This window comes from Parasteatoda tepidariorum, chromosome 2 (genome assembly GCF_982258835.1).
Source record: "Parasteatoda tepidariorum strain Cologne lab strain chromosome 2, Ptep-v5.0, whole genome shotgun sequence".
Taxonomy (NCBI): domain Eukaryota; kingdom Metazoa; phylum Arthropoda; class Arachnida; order Araneae; family Theridiidae; genus Parasteatoda; species Parasteatoda tepidariorum.
Window position 1 is genome coordinate 34,391,541 of NC_141756.1, and position 19,187 is coordinate 34,410,727.

At 31.9% G+C, this 19,187-nt stretch overlaps 1 protein-coding gene across 1 annotated transcript; it reads right to left on the minus strand.

Annotated features, from left to right (window-relative positions):
• Nucleotides 1-12,418: 12,418 nt before the first annotated feature.
• LOC139425079 (uncharacterized) lies at nt 12,419-17,328 on the minus strand. Its single transcript, XM_071178119.2, has 3 exons — nt 16,994-17,328; nt 14,741-14,984; nt 12,419-13,126 (listed from the first exon to the last, which is right to left on the minus strand). Exons 1-3 carry the CDS (start codon nt 17,209-17,211, stop codon nt 12,515-12,517), a joined length of 1,074 nt encoding a protein of 357 aa, XP_071034220.2. The 5' UTR covers nt 17,212-17,328; the 3' UTR covers nt 12,419-12,514.
• Nucleotides 17,329-19,187: the final 1,859 nt, after the last annotated feature.

Consider the following 19,187-nt stretch of genomic DNA (forward strand, 5'->3'; position numbering starts at 1 on the left):
AGATCGTGGGATGTATATGGAGATTAAAATCAGCGTGGTAAAGAGCTAATAATAAAATGGTTCATAAAATTCAGTCTAAAAAGCATTAAAAATCTTGTTTAGTTGAGTAAAATTAGTGCTGAATAAAGTCAAGCATAAAAATATAAAAACAACCAGTATTAAAATCGACTTAAAATGCGATAAAAACTTAAAAAAGTATTAAGGTAAATTAAAATTGATAGAGATTGAGTACAATCATTTAAGTGAATTATATAAATAGATAAATTAAAAGCAGTAAAACTTTAATTAGAATTAAAATAAGAATCAATAGCTAAAATAAGTTGAAGTTAAGACTCAAATAAAAGTGACACAGTAGAATTTATATTTTGTCCAGTAATAAGTGAAGTTTATTTTAATGATTACTAGTTGAAATAATACTGGGCAAAATATGTCTTTAATCTGTAAGTCGATTTGAAGAGAAGGATTTATAAGTCATAAGATCGCTAATAGTTATGATGATATTTCCCTGATATCTATTTTTCTCTGCATGTCAACATTGCGCACCATTGATGTTATGTAACTAAATGCTCAAAGTAAGGGCCACGAAGTGTTTGGAATCTCGGGCAATTTTTAATAAAATGTTCAATGTTCTGGTACAGCCCTATTTGCATGCCAACCTTTTTTCTGAAGAAAGTTGGGTTGGTATTTGTAATGCAAACACCCTGTGCTCCTTAAAAAATAGATTTAGATACAAGTTGGTCTGTTGTCTTCTTAGTTTTGAAACTCTGAAGAATTTATAAATTTTCAGACTTTCTCACTGGTCTTCTAATCAAATTTCCCCTGTGTCATTGTGACCTGTCTTAGAATTGGTTTGACCTGTGAAGTTGGATTTGGGACCTCAATATGGACTTGGCTGAACCGTGTCGTCATTCTATCTGCAGTATGCACCTTCTCGTTGCCACCAATACCATTGAAACCTTTGACCAAGTTTAAAGTAAAATTTTCGTTCCATAGTGTTTTGATGCTTTCAATTAATTTTAGTTTAGGTGTTGGGTCATTTAGTCCATGCAACGAGGAGAGATAGACCGTAAAGACCTCAGCTATCGGATAATGTTCTTCCTTCAGTCAGAGCAATGTGTTGTATGATTGCCAACAGCACTTCAATGTAAATGTTGCAGTTGTTAATGACTCTCGCTGAGGTAGTTTTAAGTGCTACTCCGTTTTTCTTTAGGACAACTCCATATCCTGTGCGGTAATTGTTATTTCCAGTAAACACCTTCGTTTTAGAATCACCTGTAAAGTTTTCAAGTTGATTATTTTGTGGCTGAAATGTGGAGTTGGTTTCTCAAGAATGGTAAACGAAAAAATTATCTTCGAAGATCTTGATAAATTCATTTTCCAAACTCACTTACGCACGCCGTTTAATGTAAATTTCTATTTTTATCTTATATTGAATGCAAGCATATTATATTAGCTATGAACGTTAAAATGGAATTTTAAAAAAAGCTGATAAAACAAAAAGAAATTTCGAAAGATTTTTTTGCAGTAAGTAGTTTGTCATATAAAAATGCAAAATATTTAAAATTCTTAATTTTAAATTTTTCGGCATGTACGTTGGTTTTTCTTTTGCACAGTTGTTGTTCAATTATGATTCTTTTAGTATGTATCTTAAGAATCACTGTCCAATATAAAGATGAAAAGTATGCATATTAAATTTTGAAAATAATTGATTAAACGAGAAAAAATATTACTGATGCCGAATGAGAAAGAAGTGTGTACGAAACGTGTCTGATTTTCAGAGAGAAAAAAGAGGTGTAAACAGTAATTAACCTAAGTTTTTATGCTCAGGTTCTAATGTTTAGTACATTCAACCTTCTTAAGAGAGATGTATTGCTGTCTTGTCTATTTCACCGCTAAATATTTGCAAAAGTTTAGAGTCTAAAATATATATTATTATGGAGAATCCCCTAGAAGATTGTTTAATAGTTTTATTTATCGAATATTTCGTCAATTGAAATAATGAACGTTTTTTCTGTCCGTATACATTAAGTTAATGCTAATATCGTTGTCTTAACAATAACTTCTATTTTGCACGAAATTAATTACGAAACAGTTGATTTATTTGAAATGGAAATATGGTGATTCAACTACATTAATAACGCAGATCAAATTAAATTCTAACAAAACTTCAAGTAGCATATACGTATGCAAATTCGAAGAAATTAATGTAGTCCTCTAGGTTTCCAAGAACTCTGAAGGAGAATCTTCTAAAGCAGGAAACTTTAAATATTTTGAAATATCTCGCAGAGAGAATGCTATATTGTTAACATTTCTCCTTAATCATTTTGAAGTGTTCTTGTTAGATAAATCCCATTATCTTCCCGTTTTCTGTAAATTCCTTTGCGATAGTCCTCAAAACTATGCACTATACTTAGAACAATTCAATTCCTAATTACCTTAATATTTTGTGTTTTATAAGAATTCTTCAAGTTATAAGTCCTACGATGTTCAAAATCAAACAATTAATTGCACCACTTAACGGGGAAATAAAAACATCACTGTTCCTACAGATTCAGATCTTGTTTCTTACAGATTTAATCTAAACTGTAAAAGTTTCTGGATGAAATTACTTCATAAAGTACCAACATTTTGGGTGTATCATCCGTAAAATACATTTAATCGTAAAAACCATTTTTACCGTAAAATATCATATCGTAATTTTTATAGCAATCTATATTTACAAAGAGAGTCCGGTAGGACGCTGGGCCCATGTCCGAGAGTTCGTGGGCTCTAATCTCGCCGGCCGAAGACTCCCTGTGTAGTTGGTGACTGATGCACTTTAAATTCTGTCGAGTCGCAAAGTCCTCGAAGTTCCCATGTTCCCATCAAAACCCCTGGGGGTACTGGATTGGAGATCGATCGTTCTCTGATTCAAGTCAAAATTACTATCTGTGAATGAATAAATGGAAGTATGAATGGGTCGGCTTTATAAACGGGTGTGACGCATGGTGTGGCAGAAGTCAAATTCTTGGCCATAGATGGCGCCACTGAAAAACAAGAACAATCGCACCCCTTCTGCCTAAATGGCATACGTCAATAACAACATTTACGAAGAGTAATTCAATGATTTTACTGAAATTATTACCGTAAAAACTACCATTTATCAGTTTTTTGTTCCGTAACATGTACTGGTAGCAATGGATTTTCTGACAAATGTACCTTGTACTCTTTGTTGGAATTCCAACTTACTCATATTCTGTGTGTCCTAGCTGTTTCATACTCTGTGAGTACAAGCAACTTACGTCTAGCTTACTCGTACTCATTAACTGGTCTACTTACTCATACTGATATGTGGTATTGCTCTTAAAAGGTTATTTCTCTCATAACACAGTGATTTTCTTTATTTCCTTTAATCGTCTTCTTTCTCCGAATGTTCTAAATAATATATATTTTAAATCAGATATGATAAACTATTTCTGAAGATAGGTATTTGTAAATTTTCTTAAGTGCCTTTAACATTTATACTGTGGTCTCCTTTATTTCCTGTTACTGTCCTATTTTAAAAAAATAAAATAAAAATTTAGTGCATAAAGCAAGCGGAGGGAACCGCCATGACCCCACATGGGCTTCATGCTACCCTCAGGCTAAAAAAATGACTATTAAACCTTTCACCTTAAAACAGCTCGATTACGATGAGAAAACTCAAAATAAATTAATCCACTTGCAAAGAAGGTTGTTTCCATTTGTTGGGTTGATTTTTCTGATGAAAAATTACATGGAACATCGAAGAGAAAGAACACGGCACATACTAAATTACAGACCATTGGAAAAAAGCAACGGTGTCTACACAACACTCTTGTTTCGTAAAAAAATGTAAAATTAATGTATCTGCTATAAGCCTGTTTAATAACTGAAAATAGCTGTTACTATTAATGTTTTTAGTTGATTCCGTTTGTTTAAAGGATTGTTATAAAAATGACAAAGTACAAGATCATTTAAATTTTAAAAAATCAACTACAAGTAACTTTTTAATGATATTATATTTGCTGTAGTTGGATATATTTAACAAAACTCGTACATCATCAGAAGTTTTTTTAATGTGCAATTTAAAACAAAACATTGTTTAGAATGAAAAATAAAAGGTATTTCCCTCGAGTGAAACTGCCTTTGTTCTTTACTTATACCATTTTTTCACACAATTAAATCAACTCATTATTTAGTCATTTAATTTTAGTTTTGATACAAAAATTCTATTAACGTTTTAGGCTAACAGTTACTTTAATAGTATTGCTAAATGACCCGATTAATTGAAAAGTACTGGGCGTAAAACATTTTCTGGTTTAAAAACCTTATACTATAAGATAAAACATTTTTTTTAAAGAAAAGAACTTAAAACTTTAGAGCCATAAAATCCTTTAATAATCTTTACTTGACAGACCAATTACTTTTACCGTTTTCACATAATATTTGTAGTTTTAAAAGGAAAGTTGCTTTTACTTTATTTCCCCCTTGGCAAGAAAAAGTAGGACAACTTTTTTAAACGTGAACTGCATACTGATTCGGTATTTTTTTTAAATTGAGAATTATTGCCCTCAAATTGTCAGTGGTCAGTAAAAATATTTTAGACATGTTTTGTGCATTAACATTAAAAGAAGAGACGCATTTATAGGACACTGGAGAGTCATACTAATACTTATGGAATGTATTTGGTGAATTTAGATTGACAAAACTGTTTTTCTGCTGTTTATATCAGATTAATAACATCCCTCCGAAGAAAATATAATAAGTTGCTGTTTACATTGGTTATTTTCAAAAATAGTAAAATGTTTCAGACTTAAAACGTATCATTTTTGTCCAGCACACATTTCAAAACAATTTCACGTGTAAAATAATTACAATGCAATAATTAAAAAGGATTTTTATACATCTTTTTATTTTTCGTATTTACTTTTCTTTTTGATAAATGAGCTCTATAACAGAGCGCAAAAAGATTTCAATCTATCTAAATACACAGCTCAAAAAAATTAAAAGATATTGAGTCTGTGAGTTGATCTTGCACCTCGGTGGAAACATAAAACAATTTTAAGTGTTTTTTTTTGTAAACTTTTTACTCTCTTTTTTCACGTTGCATTTTGCTTTCCTGTACAAACTAAGACTAAACTTGAAATTAAAGATATATGCGTAGAGAAATGTATAAGAAATTTGACGGAATGCGTTATGAGTCAAAATTTTATAAACTGTTAAACTTGTAGTAAAGAACCCTATTCAAGCAATGATAATTTGTTCCATTGTTTCAGAGAAATTTTTTCTTTCGATATTTTCATTTTATTATCTCGTACTTGACTTGATGTCTAAATTAACAAAAAAATGAACAAATAAAATGAAACAAATATGAGAAGGAAACTACATGTGCCAGTTATAAATCTTAACATTTATAAGGAAATATTTCAAAAATATAAAAGTACTACAAAAAGTTGAAACCGTTTCCAGTTTGAACTCTTATACATCATAAGGTTATCTTTATAGATTGTAAACCACTTATCCGTGTTGTTTAACTGGAATGCGGATTAAATGCTTCGAGTAGTAAGCAAACGTTGGAGTGGAAACTGGGGTTAGCTAAAGCATAAAGTATCCAAACTTTTAGCATTAGTGCTCGCCCTTTAATCATCCGCTATATTTAACTGCATATTGTTATGTGTTATTAGTTATTTTGTTAGCATACATTGCGACGTTATTTTTAAAATTTAAAGTAAAATAGGAAGATTTCATACTTTTACGTCACATTCCGTACGCTCCCGAAAATAATTGCTAAGTGAGAAAGCTCCCAATTTGAAGTAATTGCGTCAATTCTAGTAACGCTCATAACCTGGATAAAAAAAAACAATTTTACTTGAATAAAAATAAGAGATGTTGCGAAAAACCGTAAATTAGCGATAACGTTGCAGAATATCATCGTAATTTCGACCACCAAATCGAAACAAACATTTAAATTGGACCTAGATATTATGAAAGTTAAATTTCGTCCAATTAAATTGTGTAATTAAAATAAATCCATTCTATAAACTTTATGAATGAATGAATATTTAATTTCTTATGAACCTACTTAGAAACCTTAATTTTATACTAAGAACCATAAAAATTATTGTTTTAATTAAATCAAGCAACTGTAGTAAAATCACGTGTTTCATTTGTACATTTCTAAAAACGAATCTTCCATATTCGTTTTGTGTTGGCATTCTTCTTGATCCAGCTGTAACATGTCCATGCTATTAATTCGAAAATAGGCTTAAACAGTAAATATCATCAATGAACAGAGTGCTTGTAGCTTAGTAAAAATATCCCAACAGAAAGTAAAGATACGTAGAGAAAAAGAGCATGTGCAGTTGATTCAAATCACACGTACAGTAGAGCACGGAATCTAGCGTAAATTTGCAAAATCTCTTAAAAAGAATAGTAAAAAGAACTCATATTTATCTTGGACTAAAAAATAAAAAGGAAGTGTCGAAGGATGAGGATCACTTTATACTATGAGATAACAAACGGTATAAAGTTGGTTGAGAGCAATAACACGAAAAAACTGCGTGTAATACACAATAATAATTTTGTTAACTAAAGAAATATCTGAGTCAAACTCTTTTAAAGTACATTTAGTTTTTCAATTCACTTTCAGAAAACAAAAATTACTTTTTTCGGAAATTCCTCCAAAAGCATGTGTTAGATTGACGTGCATTAAAAAAGATGACTACGTAGTCGCGAAAATTCCTATTACTGTTTAGTACTAACTTTTATTCGACGTTTTATACTTCGACTTCTTTAAAACTTGCATTCTAATAACCATTTCTCCTTATTCTCCCTTAAAATAACATTTAAAGAACTATTTTATTTATTTCTCAGCTTATTTCATCATTAATGAAATGCTGCTTCTTAAATCAGCATATTTGATCTAAACTGCTGTTTGTAGAAAATGCAACACCATGAAGGAATCATCAGAATCAAATGAAATTCGCAGCAAATGTCAATTATAGGATATTATGCAAATTAATAAAGTTTCAGAGCCATCGCGCGTGCGTGGCGCGCGCAGCGCCCTCTGAATTGATGCTGAAAGCGTATAAATAAAGTGCTGTAGCGGGACGTTGAAAATAGTCTATGATTATTTGTTAGTGGCAAACGTTTAGTGAGACCTGAGTATGCCTCCACGACGGAAGAATAAGAAATTCAAGCAACTTACGGAGTTTGAACGAGGGAGGATAATCGGCCTTCGAGAAGGAGGATTTTCCTATCGCGCAATAGCAGCTCGTATGCAGCGGAACAGTTCCACAGTGATGCGAGTTTGGAAGCAGTGGACCGACGAGCACCGAACAACTCGAAAAACAGGCACTGGACGACAGAAGGTGACGTCAGAGCGCGATGATCGACACCTGCTCCGCATGGCGGTGAATGATCGCACAGCTTCCTCCAGGCAGCTGGCAGCACATTGGTCTACTGCTACAGGTGTACAATTGTCGGCTTCGTCAATTCGTCGTCGTCTGCTGCGCCGTGGATTGCGTGCAAGGGTGCCATTATACAGGATTCCCCTCACGGCGGATCATCGACGGCTGCGTCGGCAGTGGGCTCTTGAGCACAGAGACTGGCGAGCTGATTGGCACCAAGTTGTCTTTTCAGATGAATCACGCTTCAATTTGTGGACCCATGATGGCCGTGTTCGTGTTAGACGTTATGCCGGTCAACGCTGCCTTCCTGAGTGTATTATTGAACGACATAGTGGTCGAACACCCGGAGTTATGGTCTGGGGTGCGATTTCGTATCATGGACGATCCAATTTGATACGAATTGAGGGTAATCTCAATAGCAACAGATACGTCCGTGAAGTGCTACAGCCCGAAGTCGTTCCTTTCCTTCAAGGCATCCCTGGAGCTATCTTTCAGCAGGATAATGCACGCCCACATGTTGCGCGGACTGTTAGAGACTTCTGTTCAGCACAACGCATGCAACTTCTTCCTTGGCCTGCTTATTCGCCGGATATGTCGCCTATTGAGCACGTGTGGGATATGGTTGGTCGGCGTCTCACTCGTGATCCGCGTCCTGCAGTTTCCAAAGACGAACTTTGGTTGCGCATACAAGCGATATGGAATTCTCTTCCTCAAGCAGATATTCAACATCTGTTTGACTCCATGCCACGTCGTATAGCAGCACTTATTGCAGCGCGTGGTGGCTGCACCAAATACTGATTTCGGACGCTTAATTTGTTTCTTTTGTTTTGAAAATTTCATCATTTATTTGTATCAGTACAAGTCGTTTCTGCATTAAATTTCATTTGATTCTGATGATTCTTTCATGGTGTTGCATTTTCTACAAACAGCAGTTTATATTTACTATTAGGATTAAGAATAAAAATCAAAATATTTTTGAACGTATTAAATTTTATTTTAGTTTTATAATAACTCGGAAATTTAAATTTATTATTTAAAAAATTGGTTTTAACTAGACAAAACCAGAATTATAAAATAAGAGTAACATATAGCTTCAACTTTTGTTTAAATGGCGTTACTAAACATAGGGATATAACAACTCGCTTCTGAGGTTTTATTTTAGGGTATTGGAACATCCTGAAACGTAACAGTTAAGTGACTGATATAGTTCAGACCTGTTGGGGGGGGGAGGAATAAATGTTTCATAATTTACCACTGTACACCAAACACGAGGAAAAATGTAAAAATGGGTCGAAATTCTTCTTTGTATCATGTCAAAGAGCAAAATACAAAATTAATACTTTTTAAACTTCCATTTTATTTATTGGGTTTCATTCCCTCGCCCCTCAAGTAATTGGAACAGAGCGTCATTTTACTCGGTGAAAAAATGCATGGCCAAAACTATTAGAATATATTAAAATGTATCGTTTTCATGGCTGCATGGAAACACTAAAAAGCTCGGTAATTTTTCCAAAATGCGTTGGTTATAAGTTTGGTTAAAGTAAAAGTATAACAATTAAATATGGTTTTATATTATGAATTAAAATTTGGTAAATGAGGTAAAATTTAGTAATTTCATCATGATACCTTAGAGCATGACGCAAAAACTATTTATTTCATTAAATTCACTCTTATGTTTTGTATTTTATACTAACTGTAAGGAAATAGAAATTATATAATTTTTAAAATCACAATTTAACTATAAACTATTACCATATAACCATTATCATGAAACGTTACAATAATAAAAACCATTACCATATGAAAGGGAAAAAAATGCGAAATGAATGGTTAATATACCGTACATTTTGGTTTTATTAACTAGAAATAGGATTTTCATTAGAAATTTAATTATCATAGATTATAGTAATCTTACGAGAATATTTTTCTCGGTGCTTAATAATTTTAAACCTTTGAAAAACGTTTTATTTTTTGTACGTTTCTTTTTCCTAACATAATCTGTAGTTCAAATAGTCTTAAATATGTTTAAATATGTTTATTGTACTTTTTTAATACTTGTGTGAGAACATTTTTGGACAATTTTGAATTAACAGTTTCAAAAAAAAATAGTTTTACAATGCTGTAATATACACGTCTTATTGACAAATAATGTTACAAAATATAATTATTTCTAAAAAAGACAAGTTACTAGCACATTTTTTAGACAAGAAAAGTACATTATTTCCGTGAGAAGACAAGAGTACTCTTTTAAAAAATCGGTACAAAAATGTCGATGATAGGAAAGCTTTTAACTGGGTGATGAAAGATAAGAAAGAATTGAGAAAAAAACAATCGAACCAGACACTGAAAAAAGAAACCTTAGGATAGGGATTTCGAGAATTTTATGGCTGAAGGAAGAAAATTCCTGCAATCTAAAGCGTTTTTCGATGAGCTATTCCCCAAAATACAAAGAAAGAGAAGTTGGAATTCCGTTTTATAAGCATGGTACTTAAGAAAATTGAAGAATCTGTGTTAAAAGTAGGAATTTTAGATCTTTATGCGAGAGCATTTGGTAATTGAAAAACTTAAATAGCGGTAAAATAATTGATTCTGAACCATTTAACTAAATTTCGTTTTTAATTCATTATTTAGACACTGAGTAATAAACGTGAAATATTGACTCAGATTGAATGCCGAAAATGAGATCATTGTGAACAATAAACTACAAAATCGAGTTAAAGTGGTTAAGATAAAATCAATTCGGTGCTAGTGATACAATCTTATATGTAAGTAAATTAAAGAAATTTAATGCTTGACATAATCAATTTTGATCACACGTGCAATTAAACTCTTCTTTATTAAAGTATCTAACTATCTATACATATAATAAAATAAAGAGCGTATGTGTGTTTCTGCAAACAAGATTGCGGTTAAACGGTAGTTTCGCTTAGCGGAAGCCATTGTTTTAAAATAAGCCATTGACGATTCAGTTTTGTCAATTATTTTGAAGATAACACCAGTAGTGTTTGTTTGCTCATAGCTCTATAAAAAAGTTGTTTATTGCGAGTTCGGAAATACTTAATTATTTTGTATTCGTTATGACAGGTTATCTGGAAGTTTAACGTAATAGTGCTAGCATAAGCAGTCTATATCACCTGATTAATATTTTTAAGGTAGTCTGAAACCATGTGCTTATTTTGTTTATAGTTATGAACTTAAAACGGGTTTTTATAAAAACTAAATAACTTAAAATCAACGGTAATCGAAATTTAAAACAAAGTTTTGAACTGAGAAGCAAAATCAAGGGAAAAAAAGTATTAATTCGCTGAATAGAAAGTAATAGATTAGTTGGAATCCCCAGAAAGTTTAAACGTCTACCAATGTTTTAGTGAGAGTAAAACAATAAATTTTATTACATTTTGTTTTCAGAAGATAAGAAGCGGATATGCAGATATGTGGACTGAAGTAATAAGTATGTTGATGGGTTAGAAGAAAACTATGTTCAAAATGTTCAAAATTGAACTCCCTTAATCTATATCTTTTAGAAATCTTGTAAAAATGTCCTTCTAGAATTCTTGTAAATTAATATTTCATCCAGAAAAAATTGCAAACTCTAATTAATTAGTATTTAGGTTGAAAAAAGCAAAGAAGGGATTAAAATATTCTAAGACCAGCTTCTTTGCTTTGTAAAGCTTAGGCGAATTCTTCTTTACGCCTACAAGTTTTTTCCACAAATAAACTGAGTATAAATTATTTTATATCTAGCTTTGCTTTTTTTGCGTCATTAGTGAGTGGTTAGACTTTTAAATTTTTTCTATATTGATTTAATATTAATTTACGATCCTAATCTACATAGTCGATCTTTTTTTCCTTCTTTTTATTACAAGGAATTTAAAAATATACATTAAGAGCTATCGTTACAAAATAATTAGTATGGATTATTTTCTATTAGCCTTTTTACAACCGGAATTAATTTAAATTATTTTATTGCAACAATTTTTAAATATCCATTCGTTTTTATCACAATTAATGCACAAAATTTATTTTTATTTATACGAAAATTATTTATTATCAAATTTCAATAATTGAATGTACAATAAAATTAAAAAATTTAAATTTGAGGAAAATTAATACAAAATAAATGTGCTTATTCTAAATTCAATAAAATGCTTAATTGCATACTAAGTATGTTTGAAAAGTAAATATCGTTTTGTACTACCGCCACCACAGCGGTAGTATCGGTGTTCAGCGCATGCGCACACGTGTCTGTCCACTGACGTTATAATAGACGTATTCTGTTGCATTTACATGGGTATGTGAGCTTTCAAAATGTTTAAGAATATTGCAGATCCCGCAGACAATGAAGTGTGTTTTGTAAAACAGTTTTAGAAGGAAAAAATGTTAAGCCACCGGAAATTTACCGTCAACGTCTAGGTATTTATGGCGAAAACACAATGATAGGCGGAATGGTGAGAAAGTGCATGGATGCATCAACATTCATGTCAAGAAGTAATGTAGTGGACAACTTCCTGTTGCTAGTGATGGTTTGATTGCAAAAGTGAATGAGTGACATCGTGAAATTAAAATTGCCTGGTGATAAATTTCCAAACTGTTTTGTAATTGTACAGACAGAACAAAGAGACAGTTCAAACAGTAATTGTTTTCCGGATTAGCCTCGTATTGTATAATATTATTATTTTTTAGTAATATTGCTATTCCATCCTTTTAAAGGCGGTGGAATAAGAACTACACTTATTTTCGACAATATTAGTGACAGCTATACTTGCAATATTTGTATCGGTTTAACTTCATGGATTTTAATCAACCAAGTAAAAAAAAAACAAAAAAACAATTAAGATAAATTAAATTCTTTTTATTTTTGCACGTGCTTACGATGACTACAATTATGTCTCTTTTTGACTAAAAGTTTGGTTCAAAAATTTCTGCTTCTCAAAAAGGATTGAAAATTTCCATTTTTGATTTTGAAAGCTAAAGTAAGAATTAGAAGAAAAATGAATTGCACTGCTCTAACAATTTATGTTTTTTTTATTATGCATCAACCCAACAAATTTGCATACACTTAATTTATTCTAACATATACATTAAGTTGAAAAGTATTCATTTTTTTAATCTCGTTCCAGATCTAAATACTCTTTTAAAATTCGAGGTAAAGGCAATACACAAATGCCAATAGGCAAATTCCAGCTGTCATAGAGAATTTTTCTTATTCTACAGCGACAGATATGCTTAAGGTCTTGCACTCTGTAGAAGCGATGCACCAAATTCGGCAGAAACTCTTCATTCACTTTTAACAGTACTTTATACTTTACAAGTCTTCTACCTTTACATTTTATAAGAATTGATGGATCCACGGATTCTACGGCTCTTAGTAGGTACTTGCCCATTTTCTTGACCTTCATTACGTATTCCTGTGCAAATACTCCGCTGTGTTCGATAAACATTTTCGGATGATTCAAAAACACTCCTATGGTGCCAGTGAGTAGTTTACCAACATCCGAGTCATCAGATTTAGAGTTGACGAAAAGACCATGTCTCAACAATTTATAAAGCAGGTCCGGGTATTGAAAAGTTAGGGAACATGGTGGCAAAGATAAATTTCGAGATCGTTCTGCAGAATCAAGCTTGTAAGAAATGAAGAACTGTTCAGCAAATCGTTTTCCTCCAAATAGCAGCCTTTTCTTGTTGGCGTGATCTATGAAATAATCAACCGGAGAAACCTAAATCGAATAAAAAGTAAAGTATCCGGCATCGCAAAACTATTAAATTTAACGTATCACAACGTTTGACATGGATGTGATAGTTAAATTGGGTTGCTTGTAATTACATGATTTAGCAGCAATCATTATTTGTTTCAGTTTTTACAATTTTTTCGCTTATATTTTTTCAAATATCTTTCAATACTAACCAGAAACGCTTCTGTACTTATGAGGCACTCATTTCAAGTATAATTACTTTCGTCATTAATTTAGGTACTTTTCAGTTAATCTGGTTCTTAAAAAAATTGCCCAATTTTGGTAAGCGAATTCGGGACACAAAGGCAAACTTTCACTTTAACTGTCAGTATAAGAAATATCGGGACCAATGGCACCTAAACTTAAAAAAATCGGTGTTGGCTATACCGGGTAGTCACATTCTCGTGCCTGGATTATTCTGGTTATTCAAAACAATAAAGAGCGATTATTATTTATTAATTCATATGTTTCTTGTTCGATTTGGCGATAAAAATTTAATCATTGCCAACGACCTCCTTTAACAGGAGAGTACCTTATTTTCTGTAAATGTTTTATCTATTTCGTCTAATAATAGTCATTTTCTGAGACCTTTTTAATCTTCTTCATGAACTGATTGTTTATTGCCTCCTCTTTGAATGGTATAAAAATTAACTAATATGCAATTTCAATTTCGAATGATAAAAAGCTTTAATTGCAATGATTTAATTCTTAACTTTAACTTATTATGAAGATCTAATCCCCGGTACGGTAAAAAAAGTTTCGGAGCATTGTTATTTACTAAATTCCAGCTTCTGAAGTACGCGCGACAGAGACTCAATTCATACAAAGTTAAAAATTAAATAAATAAAATAGAAATAATAAAGTTCATAGAATGCCGGTCACTATCTCAAATGGCAATTTAATTATATATGTAAACATAATTTTTTTTATTTAACTTTTTCACAAAAAAAAATCAAAACTGAAAACTACTGAAATAGTAATAACATTCTTTAAGAAAATGACAAATCAAACTAGAGAAAACAAAATCACTAATAATGTTTATGCAAATGAATAAGATACCTTGTAACTAAAATCTATTTAATGTTCTAGAAACATATTTATATCGCAAGTCTAAAAACATTTTGGTGTTTTTAATGCTTGCACAATCGAATGCTCCCAACATGTTTCAATCCTACTTCTTTGATCTCAAAAATAATAATAAAGCTTGTCAATCTCACCAAGCTCAATTTCAAATCAGTCAATTACGGTGAAACAGCGTTTTCTGAGTTTATTTTATTACTGTTTTCTGCTATTGATTCTATAAAACATAAAACTAAGAAAATTTAATTAACTAAACACACCAGTTCAAAAGCGCACGAACTTCATGACAGAGAAGTGAACTTAGTAACGCATGATCACACTTCCGACCATGGGTTGCTATACAACTTTCAATTCTTATGGTGTTTCTTATATCCGTTTTTATTTTGCAAAAACAATTTAGACTCACAAATATTTTACGTTTAATACTTATAAGAAGTTGCTACTTTCTTATCATTGATTGTTAGACGACTTGATAGCATTTTAAATTGCGTAAGTCTCTTAGAAAATAAAAATAAAGACCTTTTTCCGTGCGATCTTCCGGTCTATGAGTGTTGATTTTATAATAAATGTTTGCTCCGGCCTACTGCTTTTTCCATGCAACCAATAGCGCTCATCTCGATAATCGAACAAATTTCCTAAATCATTCATAACTTCGTAAGTTGCAATTAAGAGGTAAGCAACGACTTCACTGTCGCCATACTGCATCCAGTAACATCGCTCCAGAAGGTATTTTAGAATCCCACGCTCAAACGCTTCAAAGTAGCTATTATAAAAAAAATTAAAATAAATATTTTATAATACACACGTTTTGTATTTTTGAAAAATGAAGAATTCTAGTTTATATTTAAGAAAAATGACCAAAAAATGCAAAATGACAAATCAAAAAATCGAAAGAGATGGAATTGTGCTGTTGGATGTGTTCGGCTTAGGCTTCCAATGGTTATTCTAACCAAATTCCAATTTTATTAACAACATTCTTCAACAGATGGCACTTCGACAGCAAAAAAAAAGAAGAAAAAACTATAAAATAAACATTGTGCATTGTAAGTACAGTGCACCAAAAGAAAAACGGACCACCCTGTGTAATATTTTGATCTAAGGATTGGATCTTCGCGTTCTAGGACTCAATCTTAATGGTTCGAGGGGGTAAACTCAATTAATTACAGACGTTAAACTCAATTAATTACCTTTTTTTCGACGTATTCGGATTTTTGGCCCCCAAAATACAGGGAGTAGCTGCAGTCTGGGAAATATGGTTCCCATAGTTTGGTCAGGAGAGCCATCCAAAGTTTGGACCCCCTAATGCTTATTTTATTTTTGCGTATTTAGCTATATCTCAATAACTTTTAAGGCAAATTAAAAAATCATTGCTCACAATTGTAAAATCGTTTAATAAAAGATAATTCCATGTAAAAAATAAATTTTAGTGCATATTTACTAATTTTTATTATTTTATTTAATAACAATTTTATGACTATTGAAGTGTTAGGTATACAACTTTTTTCATAATTTTAAAGTATCTAATTTTACATGGAAAAATACAAAATTTGAAAGAAATCGGTTGAATAGTTTCTGAGATACCAAATTCTTAAATATACTACTTTTCAAATTCGTTTTCTCAGGAACTATTCTACCGATTTCTCTAGAATTTTGTATTTTTTTTTGTAAAATTAGATACTTTAAAATTATGTAAAAAATTTTGTGCTCTACAATTCAAATTTTTTTGACTATTGCTAAATGAAAAATAGTGAATATTTACTATAATTAATTTTTTGCATGGATTTATCTTTGAATAAATGAGTTTTTTAATTGTGGGCAGTGGGTTTTCAATTTGCTTAAAAAGTTCGCGAGATAGGTCAAAATAAGCAAAAAATAAAATTAGCATTAGATGTAGACATTACAGTAATGGCAAACTCTTTAAAAAATAAATGAATAAATAAAATTTTTGAAAACAAAATTCTAGTTTCTTAAACGAAACGCAGAAAGCCGCACCTCTCCATCTCTTACAGTTTTCTCTTAGCTTTCTACTTTATGTTAATTTTTTTTTTGATATAGTATATATATATATATATATATATATATATATATATATATATATATATTTAAAGAACTATATATATTTAAAGATATATATATAAAGAACTTTATATATATTTAAAGAACTATGGTGGGAACTTGGAACTATTGTCCATTGGCCACAGAAAGTGCCAGAACTGCTAACTCTCTTTTCGTTACCCAGTGGTCACCTGTGGCGAGGCCACGTCGGTGGAGCAGCGTCGCCCACGTCGCACTACCACAACCTGTTTATCGGGCTGGTCACATTCACACACAAAGGAGAAAGGGCATAGAACACAGATGGAGAGAAAGAAACATCCATGTCTTGCCCGGGATTCGAACCCAGAACCTTTCTGATGCAAGGACAGTTCCCTGCCCCCTACACAGGCCGGTCGGCATAAAAAAAATATATAAGAAGGGGTAAAATAAGCTTAGAGCGGGACCATATTAATTTTAAACTCAAACAAAGTAGTGAGAAAAACATATGTTATGTTTCTACCATTCTGTGTCAATGACACTGTTTAATTTTTAAAATAGTTATTGCATTAAGCAGCCTAAAATTTTTAACTAAGTACAATATTAAATATCCATGACTAGTAATCTAATATCCACAATCTATGCAATAGTCTAAATATCTATACAGTGATAACTTTAATATCTGTTTGTTTGTTTGTTTCTTTTTAATTTGAGGAAAATAAAAGGAATAAATATATTTACTCAATCAATTCACGATTTAACTCTGGTCTTATATGCTTATCATTAATTAAGTCACGCCAAATACGAAACTGCTGGTACATCTTTCTTATACTAGCTGGGCTAATATACTTGGTGTGACTTGAGTCAACCGATTTAAACATTTTCTTCATAAGTTCACCCGCAACTTTGAATTCACATGTCTTCTTTATATTCTGAATTTTAGAGATGAGTTCCTCCATTTTAAAATTCAATAAAATTTGAAAAAATCAATAACTTATAAATTTGTAGAATTTTGATGTCAAATATACTAGTTAAACTTTTAGCAGATAGTAAACAATTTCTAAAAAAACTAAGTACAGTGTTTAAAAAAAAATTGTGGTTATGCTGACCGTGTCTGGCAAGATATGAATGAAAGGTACTTTGGGGCTATCCCGTCGACCATTTTGGCCAAACATGACATTATTGCCAAAGGGTAGCTTCTGCGCCAATAACCGGTAATTTTATCATATTTACTGTGCAACCTTTGATAACGGGAACTACAATATATTATAAAGAAATAGAGATTTTTACTTCGTTTTGATTCTTTTTATTACACCCTTTATGACGTATTTTTACGCTTCAATTTTTTTGTTATGTGGGAGCGGAGTAATCGACCATGCCAACCTTCATCTATCAAAAGGTACCTCGTGATTGAATCAAGTTAGCATGTCTTTGTCAGTGAATTGATGTTTATTTACCATAGTGGCAGTTACGCCAATACTCCCCCACCAGAATTTTACCAGGGATAGAATTCGATGAACGGATACCACTAGTTGCTGTACTTGTGAAAGATCGGGAGAGCTGGTTTTAAGGTCACCGGGTTTTGAGTATTAACTTCACAGTCGTATTCGCTTCTGTATTGCCATTAGCAGTCGAGTGTATGCAGGCAGACGTTGCGTTTAATCGAGACGAAACTGAGTAGCAACAGCGTGGGAAGGTTGATTATGCCTCAGTCACAAGTAGCAAGTCAACTGTTCAATATGGACCATCCAACGAAGTAGGCGTTACTAGTTTAAAGTGGGCGTTACTGCGTGTTCAAATCACGTCCAGAGGTCACCAATGTGGGGGCAGAGTTATCGACCAACCTTCATCTATAGAAAGGTACCTCGTGATTGAATCAAGTTAGCATATCTTATATACCAGTGAATTGATGTTCATTTTCTGTAGTGTTCCGCAGTTATATTTTTATGTGTAAGATAAAATTCATAAAATAAAATATTCCCATTTTTATTATATCTTTGTTGATTCCTGTTCTTTTCGTTTCCTGTTCTTGTTGATTCCTCTTCTTCTCCTCACCCCGATACTCAGTGATGTCATAATAGGACTCTAACGATAGATGCGTAAATAATTTTTTTACCAGATTTAAGGTTGTTTTAAGCATAAAATGTTGAAGTTAATTTAACTAGCAGTTAATGATAGAATTATTATGTCTGTCTAAGTAGGCTTGGTGTTATGTCTGTGCCACTCAAAATATCAAAGTACTTTGTAAATAAAATTTATATATTTTAATAATCTTTCTATTTAATTGCTGCTGCACTTAGCTAGTCATACAGAGTCCCCCATCTTCCTTCGATTTTTATAATCCTGTGAGAATTCATGGTTTTGTTTAAGTGGCTGTTTGAATCACGCATTAAAAATATACTTGAGGGTGCCTCTTGGCGAAATTGGCGACTTATGTTTGGCGCCATTCCTGTTTGTGCGGAACACCGTGGTAACAGGAATAGCGCCAAACTATAATGATATTTCAATAAAACATTGGAAAATTTGAGCAAAAGAATCGACCAAAACATTATAAAATTGCAATGAACCCAATATAACCAAAACTAATGAATCCAATAAAATGCATTTTGAATTGAAACAAAAATTAATGGAATAAGCACAGAAGGAAAAGGAAAAAAAAACAACCTACTTCTTCATTAAGCTTGAATATCCTCAGATTTAGGTGCACAGAATTCTGTAATAGCAGTTTGTCTAAATTTATAATCTGTATACCTCTATAGCCACATAATTTCTGCGAAATACGAATTGAAAATGGCGTCTGTGGTACCGGACTTGCGGAGACATTTTTTTATGACTGCCGACATACCTTCGATCTTATTGACCAGAAGCAAAAGTAATCTTACCAACCGGTATCCTAACGTACCTCTGAAATTACATATACCGTTGAATATTTAAA

What these genes read in the sequence shown, in the direction of transcription:
- LOC139425079 (XM_071178119.2), bottom strand. Translation starts at nt 17,211, where the DNA reads ATGGAGGAACTCATCTCTAAAATTCAGAATATAAAGAAGACATGTGAA. An exon ending in TTAAATCGTGAATTGATTGA is followed by an intron (nt 14,985 to 16,993) that starts GTAAATATATTT and finishes TTTTTATAATAG; the next exon opens with CTACTTTGAAGCGTTTGAGC. An exon ending in GGAAGATCGCACGGAAAAAG is followed by an intron (nt 13,127 to 14,740) that starts GTCTTTATTTTT and finishes TATTCGATTTAG; the next exon opens with GTTTCTCCGGTTGATTATTT.